This window comes from Sorex fumeus, unplaced genomic scaffold, assembly GCF_029834395.1.
Source record: "Sorex fumeus unplaced genomic scaffold, SorFum_2.1 ptg000128l, whole genome shotgun sequence".
In the NCBI taxonomy this organism is placed as follows: Eukaryota; Metazoa; Chordata; class Mammalia; order Eulipotyphla; family Soricidae; genus Sorex; species Sorex fumeus.
In genome coordinates, this window is record NW_026606185.1 from 52,537,786 (window position 1) to 52,560,771 (window position 22,986).

At 39.2% G+C, this 22,986-nt stretch overlaps 1 protein-coding gene across 2 annotated transcripts in view; it reads left to right on the plus strand.

Annotated features, from left to right (window-relative positions):
- ME2 (malic enzyme 2) overlaps positions 1–22,986 on the plus strand; it is a 55,163-nt gene that overhangs the window by 1,302 nt on the left and 30,875 nt on the right. The window contains exons 2-4 of one of the 2 annotated variants that reach the window (XM_056138000.1): positions 3,174–3,341; positions 9,717–9,836; positions 20,002–20,135. In XM_056138000.1, the coding sequence (XP_055993975.1) occupies positions 9,729–9,836; positions 20,002–20,135 (242 nt within the window). In that variant the 5' untranslated portion in view covers positions 3,174–3,341; positions 9,717–9,728. The remainder of the gene's footprint in view (positions 1–3,173; positions 3,342–9,716; positions 9,837–20,001; positions 20,136–22,986) is intronic. The other variant, XM_056138001.1, reaches the window with a different exon arrangement.

The following is a 22,986-nucleotide window of genomic DNA, read 5'->3' on the forward strand; positions in this document are numbered from 1 at the left end:
ACTGTTTTCTGCGTGAATTGTCTGCATATAACTCTCTTAAGGTTGGTACATCTCCAGTTTGCAGATGAAGAAATTGAGGCCTAGGAAGGTAAAGTAACTTAACAATCAAAGGTTCTAAGTGGCGCTGCCTGGCTGGATTCAAACTCAGGCAATTTAATTAACCTCCACCACCAATAAAAAGAACCCATATCTCTTAAGCCTGAATGCACCTTAAACATTAGTCATGTTATGAAGTGAATTGTTACAAAGCTATTTTGTCATTTTGATGACAAAAATTTTCATCTTTAGCTCTTAAGTTTTGTTCTTTAGTTTTCAAACATTCTGGAAGTTAAGGAAGTCCTACCTGATACCTGGGCATAGATGCATATAATAGTTATAGTAGTCACCCAAAAGTTACATAACCTACCTGTTCTGCCTATAGTCTATTCTGTCTACAGATTCATGTATATATAATGTATAGATTATGTAGCTGCACAAAGTATAAATCCATAATCTATTTTTATATAGATTATACATTTATCCTTTGTGTAATTACTGTGGTTGAGTTACGTGTTGCTCTATTATGTGGTCTGGAGAAATATAGGAAAAACAGTTTAACCCCATTTTATGCTATTGGACCTTTACATAATTAACTTTGAGCACTGACTTGTATGTTTCACTTATTTTTTGTTTGTTTGTTGAGTGCTGGGAGTTGAGTTTAGGGTCTTAAACATGCAAGGAAGTGCTCTACTTCTGAACCAAGACCTCAGCAAAGAGTTATTATAGACTTAAGGCAAAACTAGGAATGCTGCTATAGCAAACTTCCTCAACAATCACTGGGAAATGGTGGGCTACTCTTTTGTAGTTTTTCATTCTCTTAAGAATTGAAACTTACCCCTGGAGGGCGGTGAGGAAGTCTAGTGGTCTCTAAGGTTGGGGAGGATTTTGACACTTTGAAAATAAGTATGGTGGTAATATGTATTTTTGAGAGCTGTGAAATGTTCCTCTAAAACAAATACAGTAAATCAGTTTTTAATAAAAATGAATTCATTTTAAAATAACCTAATTTTTAAGGTATACTTTAACAAGAAGTATCTTGTTCTGTGAATGAAATGCATTAGGGTTTATCCTCAGATGGTGTTTGTGTAGTGTTTTTTGGTCTCAGTAAATTTGTTTAAAGAACATTTTAAAATTTCTAAGGAAAACCTGTTACCACTTGAGAATTTCTTTTGTAAATCTTTTAGTAAATTGACTCCTATGGTGCTGTTTATGCATAACTTGTATTTAGTTTTACTTAAAAATAAGCTATTTTAAAATAAAGTCTCCAATGGAGACGTTACTGGGCCCGCTCGAGCAAATCGACGATCAATTTTTTATTAAACTAGAAAAATAATTTATGTCGGTGAATTTCAGATAAATTTAATAGCCATTCTTTAAAACTGAACACCAAAAACCTAGTTACTTACTGTAAAATATCAGTTTCAAAGGACAAAATTCATGTTAAATAACCAGAATTATAATATGTGTTTGTTTTATAAAAAAAAAGTAATTATTTGATTAAAAGGTTTTTTACTGGCCAGGGAGATGGCTCAATGGGCCAAGCACATGCTTTATATGTTGGAGGTCCTGGTCTGATCCCCAGCACTGCATGGTCCCCTGAGCTCTACAAGTGGGACCTAAAAATAAAAGTTAACTGAAAAAATCACCATTTTGATTACATAGCTGCATATTATACCTCCTCTGATAGTTCAGTAGAAATGAAATATATTTTTATTTTAAGATGGCATTTGATTGTTCCCTGGATCAGTATGCCATCTAAAGTCTCACTTTGATCCAGATATCTAATTTGAAATAGTTTAAATAAATTTTATTTATGATTATCCTCACAGACTCAACATAGGTTTTGAAGTAGAAGATGTTGATGCAGGAACTAACAGGCACTTGGTTCTCACTGCTTGGCCTGTTAGTGCTAATAACAGTAATGTGTAGATAGCTGACAGGCGAGGACTGTTGGCACCATGATAAGCATCTTACGTGGATTATCTCATTCAGATCTGAAGCCAGCCTACTTTCTAGGTCCTGATGTTTATCATCCCCATCTGAGTGATGAGGAAACCGCAACTCAGGGAGACTGAGGCTCTAATTTATTCTAGGTAACAGAGCTGGTAGTGGCACAGCCAGAATTTTAAAACCTTGCTGTTTAATTCTAGAGTTGTGTTTCACCATTCAGCTAGACTGCCTTAATTGGGGCTCTGTTGAATAAAGCTTCGAGTCAAGTATTCAGTTTCTTTATGATGATACGATTCTGGAATCTTGATACTTTGGGGGTCATGAAGCTCAAGAACCATTCTAGACTTAGTGCTTAAGGGTGTCTCCCGGGGAGGGGGTCTCAAGGCACCAGTCAGTGCTAGATTGAATGGAGCCTCCCCTACTGCGTATAAAGCAAGTGCTCCGACCTTTGAGCTGTCTCTTCTGCTGTAGGTCTTGATACTTTATATAGCCCCATTTTAACACATAGGTCTGTGAAAATAATTCCCTTCCTCTGTCTTAATTGGTGGCAAAAAGTGAGTCTTCGGAATCATTTCTCCTGAGAATGAAATGGGTTGGTACCCAGACTTACGGACTTCGTGGGCCATTAAAATATATAGTGACCTTATTACATGAATTATAGTAAAGGTTTTGTGATTTTATGATAATGTATTTAACAAAATACTATCTTCAGAAATGTAGATAATAAATAGATAGGTATATGTAGTGTGTGTATGTGTAATTAGGGTGTTATTGGAACCAAACAGAAGATCTCCAACTTTTAATCTGTCAAGGTTAAAGAGCTTGTTAAAAGGTCTACAAATGACCACACCCACACTTTCTAGTAAGAAAGGTATTTTACCACCAAAAGGTAGGATGATCATGTTTATAAACTAAAAACAAAATCTTGATGTAGTGAAAAAAAATCACACTGTTTGAATTTTTCTCATTTAGTCATAAAGTAGTGAAAAATGTATGCCAACCACACCAGTTCCAGGGACCTTTGGAGAATGCCTAGGTACCACAGCTGATTCTAAACTAGCAGTTAGCAGAGTCCAGATTCAAACCCAAGGCTGTCTGACTGTAAAGATTGTGCTCACTAAGTCATGACCTCTCTGTAATTTGGTCTCTAATTAATGCATTGACCTTCTCCTTTCTATCCCCAGGTATGGGGCCAAGGAGAGTAATCTCCAGCAGCCAATGGCCTGGCAGTTTTCAGTTTATAAACACCACCAGAGAATAAGTTCCGCTGCCTCCAAGGCCTAGGCAGTGTGAATGGCACACCAGGGAAGAAACCACAGATAATCTCAGCTCAGTATCCAAGAAACGCTCTAGTAAGCAGCTTGATTTTACATGTTTATTCAAAATTAGTAGCCCCAACTCTTTTTGTTTCTGTTTTTACCCGGCCCATCCTTTCTGTTCTTCTGTCATTCTGTGGAACATACTGAGTCAGATGTAGTCTTTTTTTCCCATTTATCTTACTGCCTCCAGCTGTTACAATGCCAGCTTGCCTGTTTGTCTGTCTTGTCTGTCTTGTCTGTCCCTCAGTCTTTAATTTTGGCCGAGATTTTATTCTTTGTTTCTTTTTTTTTTTTTGCTTATTTCAAAAACTATTAAAAGTACCTTTTAATTTTAATTTCTGTTAGTAATAAAGTAGTACTTTGATATAACACACTATCCTTATTCTTTAATTGTAATATCATTTTGCATTTACTGTTCTATTTGTTCATCACAGTTATCTATGAGGTAGATTTGCTGGTATTGGAAACTGAGTTCTCAGGCCTTCTTCAGTTGTAAGGACCAAATTAGGGACACAGAGGCAGAGGATAGGAAATGCCTGTTCTCTCCATAGTTGGTTAGGGAATCTGAGTCCTGGCTGGAGTGAGGCCATCCATCCTACTCCACATCACAGAGAGAATTCATGGGTTGCCTCTCAGTTGAGTTCAGGTGTAACGTTCTGTTTCTGAGGTGCAGAAACATTAGCAAAGAAACCAACGTAGAAACTGGTTATAGGCAGTAAGCACTTTACATATTATTTTGACATAAACTTGAAAATATCTCCACTGGGTTGGTTTCTATTAACATCCCCATATATGTGGAAGCATCACCAAAGATAGTTCTAATTTTTTAGAAATCTGAGTTTACAGACAAAAATTATGCTATCAAAGAATTAAAAAATTTATACCCACCACTAAAGGCAGATGTTAAAATATTTAAAGAAACAGGCAGGGATAGGTGAATATGAAAAAACAAGTACACATGATATAGGGCGGGGGGAAGGCTTATCAGAAATAATGAAGAGAATGGTGAGATTTTAAATATTAGATGTACAGTGATAAGGCACTTGCCTTATACGCAGCCAATCTGGGTTCAATCCCCGGCACCTCATGGTCTCCCAAGCCCACCAGGAGTGATCTCTGAGCACAACTAGGAGCACTGCTGGGTGTATCCCCAAAACAACAAAATAATAATTTTTAGAAAATATCAGAGAAATATTTCAATTATAGAAATGAAGTTCTTACTTTAAAATATAGGATTTACGCAGGAAAAAGAGAGAACTTCAAAGAAAGATTTAAAGTATAGCCAGAGGCTCAGGGACTGAAAAATTTGGACTATGAGATGAAAATAAGGTTCAAGAATATTCCACTGCCAATGACTAGATGTGATATTGGGCATGTCAGTATTATCTCTGAACTTTGCTTTTCTCATTTAAACTTAGAGATTAAAAAGGTGATGTTAAGACTCACATAACTGGGGTCGGAGTGGTAGTACAGCAGGTAAGATGCTTGCCTTGCAGATGGCCTACCTGGGTTCAATACCTGGCATCCCATTTGCTCCTATAAGCATGACCAAGGGTGATTCCTGAGTGCAGAACCAGATGTAAGCCAAGGTCATCACCGGGTATGGCCCAAAACCCCCCCAAAAGAAATATTTGATTCTGTAAATACACAAGTTAAATTAAAACAGTTTAGTTTAAGGCTTGTTAATGTAATACATGCTTTAGAGAAGAAGTTCTGTCACTGGCATCATTATGTATAAAACATACTTTTGATCATTAATGTTTCTGTTGGTAATAGAATGATGAAAAAAATTCCCTTAACATTTGAAAGCTCAGACTTTAAAAACATTTAAAGCCTCAGGCCAACAAATTGGTTATATTGGTTTTTTTCAGAGAAAGGAAATTTGCTATAGATTGGAAGAAACGTTTTGCTGTTTATTCCTTTTTATATCTTCAATTCCCAACATGTGGAAATGAATAAGACTAATTAGATGAGTAGAATACAGAATTCCAGTATTAATGTTTCTGTCCTTCTGAAAACATGAATTGGAAGCTGTCAGAAGATTGTACCTTTTGGGTGATAACGATCTGGTGATAGTAGAAGTAATTTGCTTGTGTTTAACTAAAAAAAAGTGATTTCAGTGGGTATATTTACTTCTTTTTTTTTTCTTATATTTTGTCTTAGAGCTACTCAGTTATTTTTTGGCCTGGCCTGATATCACGTGTGATTTTCAGGTTTCATTCTATTTTTAAAATACTCAGAAGTAATTGGTATACTTAAATTTTTGAAGATCGCCAGTTGCCGATTTCCTGCTCTTCTTACCATTTCCCTGGTGCTCTACATTCTTTGTCAGCGTTTCTTTAAAGGTCATTCTTGATTCTGAAGTTTCTTCTGCAAAGATGTGAATAAAGTAGCCACTGTCTTCCCTGGCTACCTTCTGCAGTGCTTCTTTCTTTGTCTTAGACTAGAAAAACTTTTCACATCATGCACATATTTCTTCATTCATTTCGATACATGTCAGAGAATATAAAACTAAGTTCTAGGACTATAACAGTGAAATATTATCACACGCCACCCCACCCCCGCCTTCCCTAGGAGGCAAGTGGAGGTTTTCCAAGCAGCCCTGGGGAGCCAGGGGCCACCTATGGAGATTCTGGCCAATCCGGCAGGACAGTTCAGTGCTAGGAGCAGGCAATATGATGCAACTGGAGCTCAGCAGTGAGTAGGGGCTTCTACGGGAACCCACAAAGCCTGCACCTGTGACCCCTACCCCATCCCCAGCCATCTTCCCTACCATAAGAAAAATTTCTTTTTTAGGTTGTTTGGTTTTTGTCGTTGTTGTTTTGTTTTGTTTTGTTTGTTTTTTAGTTTTGGGGTTGTTCCCGGCAATGCTCAGGGGTTACTGCTGGCTCTGCACTCAGGAATTGCTGTTTGTGGTGCTTGGGGAACCGAATGATATGCAGGAATCAAACCCAGGTTGTCTGTGTGCGTGGCAAGCACCCTACCTGCTGTGCTGTCATATTCTTAACAGTGTTGACAGACTTCCAGTACTGCACGTTTACTCTCAGAATCATCATCCATACCAATGTGTGTTGTTGAGAGGCTAAACCTCCTGCAGATGGTCTTGAAACAGGACATCAGCTCTTTAGAAATCGGTGGATGAAGTGACGGTTGATAAGGGAGGCAGAAAACAACTTCATCCGTTTCCTGCAAGCTTAATATTTTCAGGGTCCAAGAATAAATGTTCATGATGACATACTTATTCAAACTCTTGATCTCTGAATTGAAAACTTTACAGCTAAACCAGAAATAATTCAACCACTGCCACCCCATCTCTCAAATTGTGTGTGTGTGTGTGTGTGTGTGTGTGCGCGCGCGCGCGCGTAATGTTTAGGTTTTGTGGACTTTGTGCGTTTTTGTCATGTACTGTTCTTTTAAAATTTATGCAAAGTAAAAACCGTTTTTAGCAAATGGGTCTTATAAAATGAGACCTTTCTACCCATTTACAAATTTTAGGAATTGATATAAACTTCTAAAATGTCTTTTAATAGCTTTCAGTTTTTTCTCATTAGAAGGGAATACTTCTCTGGTGAATGAGGAGAGAAGAAAAGCCAAGAGTCTTTTCTTAGAATATCAATAGGTACATCGGTAAAGGTTAGATCATATCGTTCAAACCTTTAATTTACTGCTATTTCCATCTTCCCTGAGATCTTACACAATTAGAATGCTACTCTAGCATTTGTTAGCATATTTGATGTTGTTTCCATTTGTCTTTTGAAACATTATTTTGGAAATCACTTCAGATGCTTGGTTGCATCATGCATCCTATTTGACCCTTAATACTTCAAGGACAAGACTATCTCTTATATAAATTGTCAAATTCAGAAGCTTGAAATTGTATAGCAAGTCTGTTTGAACTACAATATATCTTCCAGTTTTGCAGTTATTCCAGTAATGTCTTTTGTAGTAGTTTTTTTTCACTGTGTACTACAGACTTTGGCAGGTTTTGTATTTAGCTTGGCTTGGGCTTAAACTTGCACTAATTGAGATCAGGGGTGTAGGTCACCTGTTTTATCTCTGCCACAGTGAAACAACAAAGCAGTGACTCCTGAGATACTATCTTTATTATCATTAACATTTTTGAAGAACCTATTAGTTATGTTGTGGTATGTCTCATTATTCTTTTTTTTTTCTTTTTGGGTCACACCTGGCGATACACAGGGGTTACTCCTGGTTCATGCACTCAGGAATTACTCCTGGCAGTGCTCAGGGGACCATATGGGATGCTAGGAATCGAACCCAGGTTGGCCGCGTGCAAGGCAAACGCCCTACCCACTGTGCTATCGCTTCAGCCCCATGTCTCATCATTCTTGATGGTGCATAGCATATAGAATTCTGTTAGCTTTTTCATATGAAACATCCATGTTTGTATGAACTACTCAGAATAGTTACATCCATAAAGACAGCAGACTGCAGGGATTAGGGGAGGGAGAAATAAGGGCTCACTGCTCACAGTGGGTATGGTATTTCTTTGGGGAGGATAAACATTTTTTTGGAAGCGGATAAAGGTGATGGATTGTACAGTACAGTTTTTTTTAATAAATTCTTTGAACTGCTGATTTTAAAATTGTTTTTGTGTTTGATTTTACATCCATGAATATTAACTTAAAAAATTCCAGTGGAAGGAACTAGAGGGATGGTGCAGCAGGTAGGGCGCTTGCCTTGCATGCAGCTCACCAGGGTTGAACTCTCACACTCCTTGTGATCCCAAGTCCACCAGGAGTGATCCCTAAATGCAGAGCCAGGAGTAAGCCCTGGGTGTGCTCCCACCCCCCCCCCCAGCCCCAAAAACAAGTTTAAATGATTTTGTTCCACCCTTATATACGGATCATAGATTTCTCTGCAAATACAATCTCCATTAAAAAAAAAACTTCTTGATATGTGCACTGATTTGTAATGATTAAAGAAATAAACAAGTAGTACAGATTGACTTTTGGTGGGAAAACTGATGCAAAGAATCACTTCTGTTTCCAGCAGTGAATGTTTAAGATTTAATACATTTAGAGTTCTGTTGGGCTGGAGCAATAGCACAGCAGGTAGGGCGTTTGCCTTGCACATGGTCGAGATTCAATTCCTCCACCCCTCTCAGAGAGCCTGGCAAGCTACTGAGAGTATCTCGCCCGCAGGGCAAAGCCTGGCAAGCTACCCGTGATGTATTCGATATGCCAAACACAGTAACAAGAAGTCTCACAATGGAGATGTTACTGGGCCTGCTTGAGCAAATCGATGAACAACAGGAGGACAGTGCTACAGAGTTCTGTTAGGAAAAATTCTCATGTGTTTATAGATGTAAAAGAACAAAAACATGTTTTCTAACCAGTTTTTCTGGTGGGGAACCACACCCGGTGATGCCCAGGGGTCACTCCTGGCTCTGCACTCAGGGATTATTACTCTTGGCAGTGCCCGGGAGAACCAGATGGGATGCCAGGTATTGAACCCAGGTGGGCCCCAAGCAAGGCAAATGCCCAACCCACTGTTCTATCACTCCAGCCCCTCTGGACAATTTTTAAGTATTAAATAACAAATTTTCCAATGACAGAAAGAAATCTATTACAGTTAAACACTGACTATAATAGACTAAAATACATTAATATTCTAAACCTTGATTAAGAATCTGGGGAGCTTCTCTTTAGCTGAATGTGTATGCTCCAGGCTGTCCTGTGATTGACTTTTCCATTTCTGGACCTGAAGTCTCACACTCATCTAAGATGTGTTCATTTGATGGCCTTGTTTTTTGTGTTTGTTTTGGGGCCATAACCAGTGGTGCTCAGGACTTACTCCTTGCTCTGTGGCCCAGGATCATTCTGGCAGGATTCAGGTGACCATATGGGATGCTGGGAATTGACCCAGCTTGGGGTGCAAGGTCATTACCCACCCACTGTACTCTCTCTCCACCTTCCTTTTTCGCTTTGTTTTTTAACCTATAAGTTTCTTTCTTAAGTGGGAGGTAGATACCTTGTAATGTTAGTGTGGTTTAGAAATTGGCTAAATGGTTAGTAGTTTATATATTAAAAACATCAATGACATTGGTAGAGGAAGTCTGACACTGGTGGTTAGGAGTTGAAACATTGTATACCTAAAACTTTATATTGAGAGCATTGTAAATCATAGTGCCTAAATAAAATCTGTTTTCAGAAAAAAAATAACACTGATGATTATTCAAGGATTTTGAGTATTGTAGGGAAAAGTTTACCTGTTACTACCCTTAAAACCATCATAACCTGTAAAAATATAAATGTATTTTGAAAAATATTTTTCTGTGAAAGTTAAGTTTCTAATCTGGTTTTGATTGCCTGTTTGCTTGTTGTACATGAATTTCTACCCCATTTCACACAGTGGTTTTTTGTTTTTTCGCTTTGTGTTTCCTAGGTGAAAGAAAAGATGCTGTCTCGGTTAAGAGTAGTTGCCCCTCCTTGTTCTCGGGCATGTCGGCGTCTAAGTACAAAAGAGAAAGGCAAGCCGCTTATGCTGAACCCAAGGACAAACAAGGTCAGTCATGGCAACGTTAACATATGTTTCCTGATGAAGGTTTGAGCTATTTTACACAGAAGTACAAAATTTTTCATGTTCTGTAGCTAGATGCTAAAAAATATTCAGAAGTATTTGCTTTTTCTGCATGAACTTTACCCAGGGGGCAAGATTCTTGGCAGCTGTTTACCCTGCAAAATGCCACCTCTCCCAACTTCTGTCACCAGAAAATGTTGGACTCGATTTTCTTATTCTCACACCAAAAACTCCCTGGAAGAGCAGTCTGGACAGGACGTTGCTGGATGTGGGACATTGGGCCAAACTCAGTTCAAATTAGGTGCTCGTCCTGTACCAATCAGTAGGGCCCTTGAAAAGAGGATTGTAAAATAAAATGATATCTAATGTCTACCCCATTTTGCATCTACCCAGATTTTATGGACACAAATTATTTTACACAAGTGTTTTTGCATGTTAATCACACTATTGCTTCAAAGGAGAGAGACCTCTGATCTCTAGGGGTAGAAATGATGGGCATTATTAAGATGGAGTCTTTTCTTCCCAGTAATAAGAAGTCTTATTGGGTTTACTTGGAAAGTACAGTCTTCTCTTTTTCAGTGGCAGTGATAAGTAGTTAATAAAATAATTCTTTAAATTTCTTATAGGAGGCTTGCAAAAAATATTATTAAAATATCTAAAACTTACCTTTAGTATCTATCATAAAAATTAAATTTTTAAAGGAGCATTTTCAGAACAATTACTGAAATTTGAGTATGGATTACATGTTGTATAATAGTACCATTTAAATATTAAGCTTAATTAGGATGTGACACAAGTGGCAGAGGATACGTCCAGACCCTAGATATGGTTCGATCCCCAGCATTTCACAACCTCTAGCACCAGTAGGTATGGCCCCTACAACAATAAAAATAATAAATGTTAAGCGTCTGAATTGTGCTGAGGTTATGAGAGTAGGCTTAAAGAGATTTATCCTTAAACATTTTAATGTGAACATTTTTGATATATGCAACTAACTGTTAAATGGTTTAGAAAGATTAGGCAAAATGTTAATCTAGGTTTCAAAGGGTGTTTGACAATTCATTGTATTATTCTTGAGAATTCCCTGTAGTTTAAATTTTTTTAATGAAAGTATCTATGTGAGAACACTGTATGACTGGAACCCGACCACAAACAGCTTTGTAAGTCTGTCTCCCAGTGATTCAATAAAAAAATTTTGATTTTTTTAAAAAAGAAAGTATATATGTGAATGTAAAAAAATTAAAATTTACCTTTTGAGAAAGGTACATTCAGTTAAATGGAATTTGAAGCATCGGTCATCAGAAGTTTTCCCATTCCATTTGTTTACCATTCTAGAGGAATAATACTTAATTACTTTGATGACTTTGGGAGGCCAAAGGGAGATACATTTCAGCACCTAGTATAGAATCAGAATTCAGAAACAGTGAGTTAGTGCATTAAACACAGTTTAATGAGAGATACTCTAATTTGCTTTTTTTGACCTCACCTCATCATATCTTGCTTACCTGGATGCAACTCCAGAAAAATCCTTTTCCCCTCTAGATTCTTTGACACCACCATGGCCCGGGGTATTGTTTTCTTTGAAACTAATTTTCCTGTTCCTGTGGCCAGAGCTTACTCTTAGATTTCTTCTCAGGGATCCCTCCTGATGTTATTCAGGGAACCATATGCAGTTTTAAGAAGATTGTTGCTGTGATTAATAAATAATAATTAGAGACTGGAGAGATAGGGTAAGACATTTGTCTTGCCCATGACTGACCGGGGTTCGATCTCTGGCATCCCATGTAGTCCTCAAGCACTACGAGGGGTAATTCCTGAGTACAGAGCCAGGAGTAATCCCTGAGCATCGATGGGTGTGACCGAAAACTCAGAAATAAATAAATAGTAATTAAATAAAGTACTAAATTCTTAATATTTTAAAATATATGTCTGTGGAATTCCTGTCTGATTCCTGTCCACTAACTGAATACCTGTCATTGTTATGTCTGTAAAACTTAGTGTGGTCTAGTAAATGTAATAGTTTACAATTTTAGCCACTGAATAAAGGTATACCTTGATGTTGGGGGTCTCTCACTGCTTGGTACCTTTTCTTTACCTGGATTGGAGAGCCCATGACAATTAACATTTCCATCTTCACAGCCTGGCCCAGTATCCTTGTCTGTATTTTCTGTTTCTGTGGGATTGCTATTCTGGTATGGGTATGAAATTTTGATGAGAATTTTTGAAAGGCTTTTTTCTTTTTTTTCTTGTGTTTTAAATTTTTTTTTTCCTTTTAATTGAATCGCTGTGAGGCACTCGGTTACAGAGTTGTTCATGATTGGGTTTTAGCCACACAATGTTCCAACACGGCTCATTCCTTCACCATTTTACATTTCCCACCCCAGTTTCCATCCTGCCACCCCGTCCCCCAGCCTGCCTCTCTGGCAGACGCTTTTCTTCCAAAAGGCTTTATTCTTTAAAGCAGTGTTGCTCAACCTTTTTCCAATCCTGGCCTCCACCCCCCCCCCCCCCCCAATCTTGTTCTGTTCCTGTGGTCCTCATTCTACTGGCTGGCCACCGAGTTTTGTGCCATGTCATCTACCTGTGGCTCCTGTAAATGTCTTGGACCTATGACTGCTGCTTGGGAATCACTGATTTAAAGAAAAGCATCATTAGATTATGAGAAGGAGTTTAAGTATTAATTGGAGCACTTCCGTTTGCCAGCAGTGAATCTTTGAGAAATCATTTAACTTCTCTGGAGAGAAGTTTTCTGATTTAATAGTTTAGATAATAGAACATTTAAAAACATTCAGAGAGCTATACAGTGTAAGGTTAAATTTCTCCTTTCGTGTCTGTTAGGCTAACTTTTCTAATTTTTTTTCCTCCTGTTATAAGGGCAATGCCTGTTGGTGCTCAGGGCCACATCTGGTACCATGGATCAAACCCAAGACTTCACACATGCCAGGCATGTGCTCTCCCATTTGGTCTACATGCCCAGCTCACCCTTTCTAAGTTTTAAAACTCAGTTCTGTACCTCCAGGAAGTTCCACTGACCTTTTTCTTTGCTTTCACACCAAATTGCTTAAGCTACTCCCATATTTCTGTTCTTTTGGTATTATTGTGCCTGCCTCGATTATTACCTTTATCCCTGTTGGAATTATCTGACTACTCCTTGAGACAATGACTGCCTTGAGCAGAAGACCCGTTTTTCATTTCACTACCCTAAAATATGTCTCTTAGCACTGTACTTATCATACACAAAGCCCCAGTACTTGTTGGCTGGATTAACTAAGAATTAATCTCATCTCTCTATGGTTTAGTACATTGAAGCCCCAAGAGATTTCATGCTTTACTTAAGTTTTCTTTTTAGAGCTCAGTTTTATGAGCTCTAGTTTCTGTGAGAATTTTGCATGTATTTACTTAAATTTCCTCTGACTTGTTCTCTTATTATACACTAATTCATTTTTCTTACAATTTTCATTATTAGCTCAAGTAATTTTTTTATTTTGGTATAGTTTGGGGGCCCCACCTGGTGGAACTCAGGGCTTACTCCTGGCTCCAAACTCAGGGATGACTCTTAGTGAACTTAAGAGACTCTGTGTAGTGCCGGGGTCAGACCCTGGTTGACTGCATTCAAGGCAAGCACCTTACCCTCTGCAATATCTCTTTATTTTGCTGTTTATCTCCTTAATACTGTATTTACTTTTAAGATTGTATTATACAATTTTATATGCTATTATTCAGAAAAGTTTATTATAAATAATCTTTCCAGTCAATCTATAGCTTCAGTAGCTTTGTAGACAGCACTGTAATCTTCACTATAACCTCTTTGGATCCTGATTTCTTAAATAGAGTGCTGAAGAGGAAAAAGAAAGTGTGTAAAGCTATTTGAAGCACTGTTAAATACTGCATAAAAATTGGTTTTCCTTTTTGGTAACATTTTATAATTTAGTAGACCATGACTTATTGTTTTCAATTTTGAGGTAAATTATTTGCCATTAATCACGTTATTACTTTTAAAATAATTAATTTCCTAATTCATGACAGATTATTTTAACTACATGGAGAGAAAGTGATAGAGGAGGGTTTTTTGGTTTGTTTCATTCTGATGTATGCTTACCTATAATTCAGGAGTCTGATTAAAAGATTTTATCTCTTAACTGGTGTCAGAAACAGCATGTGTCTGAAGGGAATAGCTGAAATCTTTCAGGATCAGCTAAGGGAGATACCTTCCTGTGTAAATTGAAGGGCACTGCTTTTGCCCAGATAAGGAAAAAGGCAGGTCTGATGAGACAGCTGGTATTGGGAGATGCAGAGAAAAGGGAGAAGGGCAGGAGAGGTGAAGATTGCTTCTGCTGGCAGTTTGCAATCGAGGCGTTCATTTAAAAACAGTGACTTGCATGTTGGTATCACTATATTTTTCTAATTAATTTTATTAAGGTAATAATAATTCTCTTAGAAGGCTATTCTATTTAAGAATTTAATAAAATACTGGTTTTTATTTACCAGTTATTTTTTTACCAACATAAATAACTCGTTTCTATACCCACTCATCTGCTTGGTTGTTTTCCTCTCATGAATAGTGCTGCTCTGAACATAGGGCACACATACCCTTTCGAATTAATGTTTTGAGGCCGGGGAAATGACTCAGAGGACTTGAGTGCATGCTCTGCAGATTGGAGCCCCAAGTTTAACCACATTTAAGCACTGCAAGGTCCCAAGAGCACACTGGGGTGTGCCACACCCTCCCCCCCCCCCCCCCCCCCCCCCGATAGCTCAGCGGGTAGGGTGTCTGCCTTGCACGTAGCCAACATGGCCGACCCGAGTTCGATTCCTCCGCCCCTCTCGGAGAGCCCGGCAAGCTACCGAGAGTATTCGATATGCCAGACACAGTAACAACAAAAGTCTCCAATGGAGACGTTACCCTCCCCCCAGTGTGAGTTAATGTTTTCATATCTTCTAGATAAATGCTTCCTAAGGCATTTATATAGGAGTGGCATTTTTTAAATCTTAAAAGTTTTTTTTTTTAAAACGGTATCTTTCTTTTTGGATTTTGTTTTGTTTGATCGGGGGGCTGCATCTGGCAGTGCTTAGGGGTTACTTTTGGCCCTGCACTCAGGAATCACTCCTGGCATACATGGGGGATCATATGGAATGTCAGGGATCAAGCATGGGTGGGCCACGTGCAGGGCACGTGCCTTCCTCACTGTACTGTCTCTCTGACCCCTTGCAGTGTCTTTTTTTGTATGTGGGTGGTATCAGGATCAAAGCCTTTGATATGCTTTGCCCCTGAGCACCTCCCTGCTCCCACCTCAGGTTTCCTAAAGTAGAAACTTAGGTGATCAGAGATCTTTCAGATTTTTATTTTATTCAAGTATTTATTTCATTTTGCCTTTTGGGGCCGTACCCAGTGATGCTCAGGGGTTACTCCTGGCTCTTCACTCAGGAATTACCCCTGGCACTACTCAGGGGACCATCTGGGAAGCCGGGGATCGAACCCAAGTTGGCCTCTTGCAACGCAAACAAACGCCCTCCCCGCAGTATGATTGCTCCGGCCCTAGATCTTCCAGATTCTGAATACATGGGTTTTTTTAGTACAGTCTTTTCTCTAAGCATTGCCTTTATACTATATCCCCTTAAGTTTTGGCAGGTATGTTTTCTTTTTGGCACTCCCCCTGGCAGTGCTCAGGAGTTCACCCTGAGGGTGCTTGGAGGATCCTGCAGTGCCCAGGGTTAAACCTGGTGCTCCTCTTTGCAGTATGTTCTCTGATCCTTTGAGCTTTCTCCCTGGCCCTGTAAATGTTTTAATGTATCTCAGAGTATCTCCTAACTGCTCTCATGCTTTCCTTTTTCACTGAGTGGTTATTGGGGGTATGATGTTCAGATATTTTTTAATTCCTCAGCATGGGCTCCAGCCCTAGCCTCTTTCTTGTTGTTGTTATTTTGGGGCTAAACCCCGCAGTGCTCAGGGCTTACTCTTGGCTCTGTGCTGAGCCATCAATCCTGGCAGTGCTCGGGGAACCATAGGGAGTGCTGGGGGTTGAACTGGGATTGGCCACATAGAAGGCAAACACCCGACCCTCTTGGAGTATCGCTCTAGCCCTTAGCCTCTTTTTTTTTTTCTTTTTTGGGTCATACCCAGTGATGCTCAGGGGTTACTCCTGGCTCTGGACTCAGGAATTAATCCTTGCAGTGCTCAGGGGACCATATGGGATGCTGGGAATCGAACCCGGGGCGGCTATGTGCAAGGCAAACATACGCCCTACCTGCTGTGCTATCACTCAGCCCCTAGCCTCTTATTTTTGTTTTTATTTTTGGACCACACCAGAGGTGCTGAGTGGCTGCTCCTAGTCCTGAGTTCAGGGACCATGTGGTGCCAGGATGGATCAGACCTGCCTCCTGTATTCAAAGCATGCTCTCTGGCCATCTCTCTTTATTTATTTTTAATGCCACTTCCTTGTGTGTAGTTTGAATAGGACAATATATTTGGATGATTTAAATTCATTTAAATCTATTGAGACTTGTTTTATAGTTTAGCATATGGTCTGTCCTGGGGAATATTTTGTGTGTAAGAGAGGAATGTGATTTTCTGTCTAGTTTTCTCTTTTAGCGAAAGTGAGCTATTAAAGTCTTACACCTGTTAAATGGTCTTTCTCTTTATTTTTGTCAGATTCTGTTTTGTGTGTCCTGGGCTTAATTTATTAGATGTGGGTATATTCATAATTGTTAAATTTTCTTAATGAATCGGCTCATTTCATTATTACAGAGAGTCCGCTTTAAATCATAATGTTTCAGAATCAGTTATGTGTGAATAATATAATTCCTTCAGCTCTCTTTTGGTTCCTGCTTGACTGATGTATCTTTTCCTGTCTTTTACCAAAATATGTCTTTGTAGAAAGGAAATAAATGTATCCTTATTTTATCCATGGCCATTTACATTAATGTAATGACTAATAGGGTATGATTTGTGTCTACCATTGTGCTGTTTATTTTCTAAATGCCTTTTCTTTTTATTCTCAATTTGTGATAGATATTTTCAGCATAGAATTTTAAATCCTTGCCCCTACCCTTCTGGTTTTGGGCCACAGCCAGTGGTGCTCAAGGCTTACTCCTCACACTGTTCTCAGGGGTTACTCCAGGTGATGCTCAGGGGACTGAATTGGGTACTAAGGATTGAACCCAGCTTGGCACATGCAAGGCAAATGCCCTACCTGCTGTACTATCACTCCAGCCCTCTCTCTTACTACATCTTTCTAAGTGATTTTCTTAAGTAGTTTCCCCTAGGAATTACAGTGACCATTTTTACCAAATTTTCTAACAGCCTAGTTAGAGTAATACCAACTTAATTTCAGCAAGACACCGAAACTTTGCCAATGTTTAGTTTCATTTCCCACACACATCTTTTTATGCTACTATATCAAACAAATTACATCTTCATACATTGTCTAACCATCAACGCAGATCTATAATTATTGCCTTAAGTCGTTGTCTATTTAAGGAGAAAAAGAGGAGCAGCAAACAAATGTGCATTTTTTTCTATCTCATTTGCTTACCTCTGTAGTTATGTTAAACCTGCATTTTTATTGGTCTGTGTAGACATTTCTAAGCTATTTTTTTGTACTCTTTTCTTTAATGCTTACTTATGTCTGCCTCTTTTTTAAAAATTTTTATTAATTTTTTAATTTTTATTAGGGAGACACCATGAGGTACAGTTGTAGACTTACAAATTTTTATGCTTGGGTTTCAAATATACAAAATGCCCATCCCTCCACCAGTGCCCATTTCCCACCACCACGGATCCCAGTATCCCTCCCACCCCCCATCCCACCCTGCCTCTGTGGCAGGGCATTCCCTTTTGTTCTCTCTCTCCTGTTGCGTGTTGTGGTTTGCAAAAGAGGCATTGAGTGGCAATCATGTTTGATCTGTAGTCTACTTTCAGCATGTCTAAGCTAATTCTTTAGAGTCTTTTTCTTATGGCAACTTTCTGTTCTATGAGCTTGAGTCCGCTGATAATTTAGACAGAGACCCAAGTACCTGGAATCAGTTCGCCTCCCTGGGGCCATGTCTATGTTGGTACACTCAGCCAGCCCCAAGGCAGATTGCCTCAACCTGCATTTCTGCTTCCGCTGAGCCTGAAGGCCTCCCAGATTTGGGAAAGACCTCGGGGCTTCCCTAGGCCTGCCCACAGCTCATGCATGTGCCCTAGTTCTTAGAAGCGTGTACAAGCTTTATAAGCTCTCCGGCCTGTCCTTCCCATGAACATCTCTTTTCACATGGGTTTTCTCAGTATGGCTTAGCATGTTGTTTCCCTCGACTTCTACCACAGCCTTGAAGAGTCGCCCTATTAAATCATTGCCTCTGATTGTTTCAAAATGCTCTTCTGGAGGAGACTGTTGAAACTGTCAAAAACAGCTCTGTGACTGAGCACAGCTAGGGATCTGTCAGACAGGTAAATTGTGACAGTTCCTGGGTTTGGGCCTATTTTAGACAGTACCTCTGCTCTGTAGTGGATGCCACGTCTCTGGTTTTAAGAGTCACTTAACAGTCATTGAAACAGGCATTCACAGTGGATGCCCGTTTTCACGGGCTGCTGTAGCACAGCGGAGTGGAAAATGGAAGAACACAAGTTAAAATCCTCAGAAGTTGGCTGCTGTTCTTACCATGGTTCAGCCATTTTTCTTGGATAAATGAACCCTGGTTCCCAGTGCCTTGTCTAATTTCAAAATTCTGAAAAAATGAATTCTGGTTATTTGACTAGTTGTTCTTATTGCCCCAGTACAGGAAAAGGGTTTTGGAATTTCTTATTCTGGAATTTAAGAATTTTCCTATGACAAAAAGGTTTGGTGTAAAAAATCTTTCAGTAATTTTATCTTCGATTGTTTGAACATGGAGGGTTTTGTAATTTTTTTGTTTGGTTTTTATTTGGTGACCACACCTGGCAGTGCTCAGGTTACTTCGGCTCAGCTCAGTACTCCTAGCTTTGTGCTCAGGGGCCACTCCTGGTGATGCTAGGGACATTGTATGTGGAGCCAGGATTCAGACCAGGTTTGCTGCATGCAAGGCAAGCACCTTAATCTTTATACTATCTCTCTGACTCTTTATTTGACTTTTTTTTTAAATTTTTGTTGTAATGCTAGCTGACACTATATTATGTCTCAGTTGTGCTCCTTTAGAATTTGGTGTCAGCATATACATTACTTCCTGATGACTACCAAGATTCAGTTTTTAATCCATCACCTTACAATATACTCCTTTTATCCATTGCATCCCACTACCACCACTCTCCCCTCGCTTTATTTTGTATGTTCCATGTTTGGCCTTCTGTGAGTTGTTAACCTTTTCTTAAGTATCATTTCTTTGGTCCCCCTTTTTCTATTCGTCTGCCCTCTATTCTCCCAGGGTGGCCTGTTAGCAGTTTGGTTAGCATTCTTTCAAACTCTGACCGGCTGCTGTCCTTTCCCATGTGTGCCTGCATCTGCAGATAGCATGTGCTCTGTGGAGATCTATAAGCAAAATTGTTTGGACTTGCAGTTTGTCCCTTTTTGACTACGTGTTTGTCTCTGGGGCCACAGCCAGGATTGACCGGTGCTCCAGAGACCTCACGGTGCTAGAGTGCAGAGCTTCGCCTGTGCTGAGCCTGCCGAGCTCTTCCTCTGCCCCTGCTACTTGTTTTTCTTCCCTCACTGTGCCTTTAGGGGACCCTTCTACTACACACTTAAAGATACTGGTTTAGCGCTATGGCATTCTTGATAAGAAGGTACCATAGATTTTGATTGTTCCATAATTGGTGTTATTTTTATCAGTAATTTCCCAGAGCACTCTAAACAATACTACTCATCTTATTGTTTTTGCTGTGTGGAGTAAATATTTCTCTAGGATGGCTATCTCAGTAAAATCGCTGTTATGTCATGTATTTACATTAAAAAATTGAAGAATACTTTAAATCCCCAAAATCCTCAGTCAGTCTATAATCTCAATAATAGTCTGTGAGTAATTCTTTTACTATGCTCAGCATTACTAGATATGATATATCTTATAAGTTTTTTGACACTTGGACAAAAATAATATCTTGCTGATTTTTCTGAATTGACATCTAAATTACATCTTACAGTCTTAACACCTTTACTACCCCAGTCAGTGTAATTTTAACCCTTTTATTTGTCCTTTTTAGGGAATGGCATTTACTTTACAGGAACGACAAATGCTTGGTCTTCAAGGACTTCTACCTCCCAAAATAGAGACACAAGATATTCAAGCCTTACGATTTCACAGAAACGTGAAAAAATTGAGTGGGCCTTTGGAAAAGTAAGAGTTGATTAGATGTGTAGTTTTTTAATTGATGTTCTGATCAGAAAATTGAAACATCAAGGTTATTATGGCATTATAAATATATAGTTACAATAGGGTTGTGCTTTAGTTAACAATTTTTATAATTTATGTTTAATTTAGTGAATACTTTATTTGTGTTCACTATTGTAAAAGTTAGCAGAGATCAGTTATGCTTAAAATCAACATTTTAGGTTTGAATGGAGTTTTAAACAAACACTTATTTGCATCCATTTCATTCAGCAATGCTTTTAGATGATGTGTGTACTGTGTGCCAATGTACTAGATACTGCAGACATAACATGAGTAGTAGATGGAATGACTGTGTAAGGTATCATCCAATCCTGGACACTTTGGGAAGTGACAAAAGAGTAATGAAGCTGCCCTGGGGAAAGCTGAAACAATGAGCCACACCAGACCTAGAAATGTAGTAGTAGATAATTATATTCTGTGACCATACTGCTCAATACTGAGAAAAAAGGTACATGCCGAACATTTAAAGCGTCAATGGGGTGGATGCCTAATCCAACTTAGGGACCGAGGGGAAAAATGATGTCTGGACTGAACTTTAAAACAGTATGTTACAGGCAGCAGGAAGGAGTAAATAGAAGTGTAAAATGTCCTGGGTAAAGACATCAGTCTGAAGACAGGATTAGAAATATTTCAGGTTTATTTGGTATGGATTATTAGTTGTTGAGGACTGGTAAGAGGCGTTTCCTTGATGTGATGGAACAAAAGGAAGATTTCGATAAGTTGAGAAATGAGAGGGGAGTAAATGTTAATTCTCTGAAGAAGCAGAGATGAGGAGAAAGACATCCACAAAAAAGTGAAGCAGGATTTGTATATAGGGGTATATATTTCTGCCTGGAAAGAAGTTGAGCCAACACTAATAAGTGTGAGGAAAGGTCTAGTAGAAAGTAATTGACAGAACAAGATCTCAGACACTGGGAGGAGTGGAGGCAGAGAGGGTGGAGTATAGTTTAGGGTCAGATTTTTTCCACTCTGAAGAATACCATGTTCTCTTTTGAATTTGTATTATGTTCTCTCTCTCTCTCTCTCTCTCTCTCTCTCTCTCTCTCTCTCTCTCTCTCTCTCCGCCCCCCCCCATACTTCTCTAAGTAAATTTTTAAAAACTATTTCGCTTCACTAATAAAAGTTAAAAAAAAGGCTGGCCTTGAACAAGACCAAAGACCAAAGATAATGTAGATGCTGAAGCAGAGATTGTGAGATATCATCATATCTGTCATGACCTTGACTTTCTTCTTTCCTTTGGGGAGGATGGGGGGTGGTTGGCCCATACCTAGCGATGCTCAGGGATTATTTTTGGCTCTGCATTTAGGAATCACTCCTGACATTGTTTGGGGGAAACATATGGGGTGTTGGGGATCAGACCCACGTTAGCTACATTCAAAAGCTTACCTGCTGTAATATCTCTTTGGCCCCATGACCTTGATTTTCTTTTTGATATAGAATATGAAGGTCATGTTCAGATTTAGTAGCGCCAAGGTTGAATGGAGTTTGTGAGGAGAATGTAAATTTTTGGAAGAGACATTTAGCCGTGAAGTGATGCTAAGACAGGCCAGGTTAAAAGGACAAGTAGACACTGAAAGCCTAGTGCATGATCTTGTTTATTTTGATGCCTTTCTGCCCAGCAACATGCCTTTTCAACAGAAGAGTTGAAAGGTACATAACAGTGAATCACGTTTTGGGATTTGCTAGTCTGACAAAAATGCTAACAAGTCATTCAACTTCTGTCCACTCGCGGCTTTTTGGTAGGTTTTGTTCTAAGCCCTCCAATTGTGAAAATGAAAATTATTCATCCCATGCCTGGAGAGAATGTACAGGGAGCTGGAGATACAGCAGATAGGCTGCTTGCCTTGCATGTGGCTCACCCAGGGTTGATCTCTGGTACTCCGTTTAGCCCCCTGAGCCCTCTAGAAGTTAGCCCCAAAACGAAGGGGGTGGCTCCTAAATGCCAAGAGGTTTCTTACAACTCTAATTCTTTGTGAGAATTCCTAACAGTTGTAAAACTTCTGTGCAGAATGCATTTGGGAAAAGAGGAGCCTAGGTAGAGCTAATAGAATAGGAGAAAATTGAGCCATCAGGAAGCTCTGTAGATTCTTTGAAGAACGATGAAACAAGGGTATTATATAGCTAATCAAAGGTCAGAGGGCTGTGACAGAGAGTGAAATACCATATTTAAGATTTCTAACCTATAACAACTCTAAGTTAGAACAAGAATCTAAGGCACTCTGTGACCAAAGTGAAATGAAAATAAGAAAAATAAAGAGACTCAGAACTTGCACAACTTCTTGCTGTCACATGATTGATACGTAATTAATTCTTTTCTTTCCTGGTGGTGCTCAGGGGTTACTTCTGGCTTTGCACTCAGGAATCACTTCTGGCCGTGTACGAGGAACCATATAGGATGCTGGGGATTGAACCCAGTCAGCTTCATGCAGGGCAAACACCTTACATGTTGTACAGTTACTCTGGTCCCATAATTTCTTTCTTTTCCTTAATATTTCTGCTTCTGTTTGACAAAGCTATGCTGTCTTAAAGCCCAGGTGTTTATTTTGTTAAAAGATGTCTTCCCTTTCGTTTCTAATTATTGGCATTTTGCCCACAGCAGCGCTATAGAAAATATTCCTCTTCTAAATGAAATCCCTTCTTTTTGTTTACTTACATGGGTTACAAGACATTTGCACACCAGTTTTAGTACATGTTCTCTTCTAGCTCCTGGAAATGTAGAAGTCTGTGGGGCAATAGACTCTAGCTCATGTGTCATCTAGGCCAGAGGCAAGGCACAGAGTCAAGAAGTGGAGTTAGA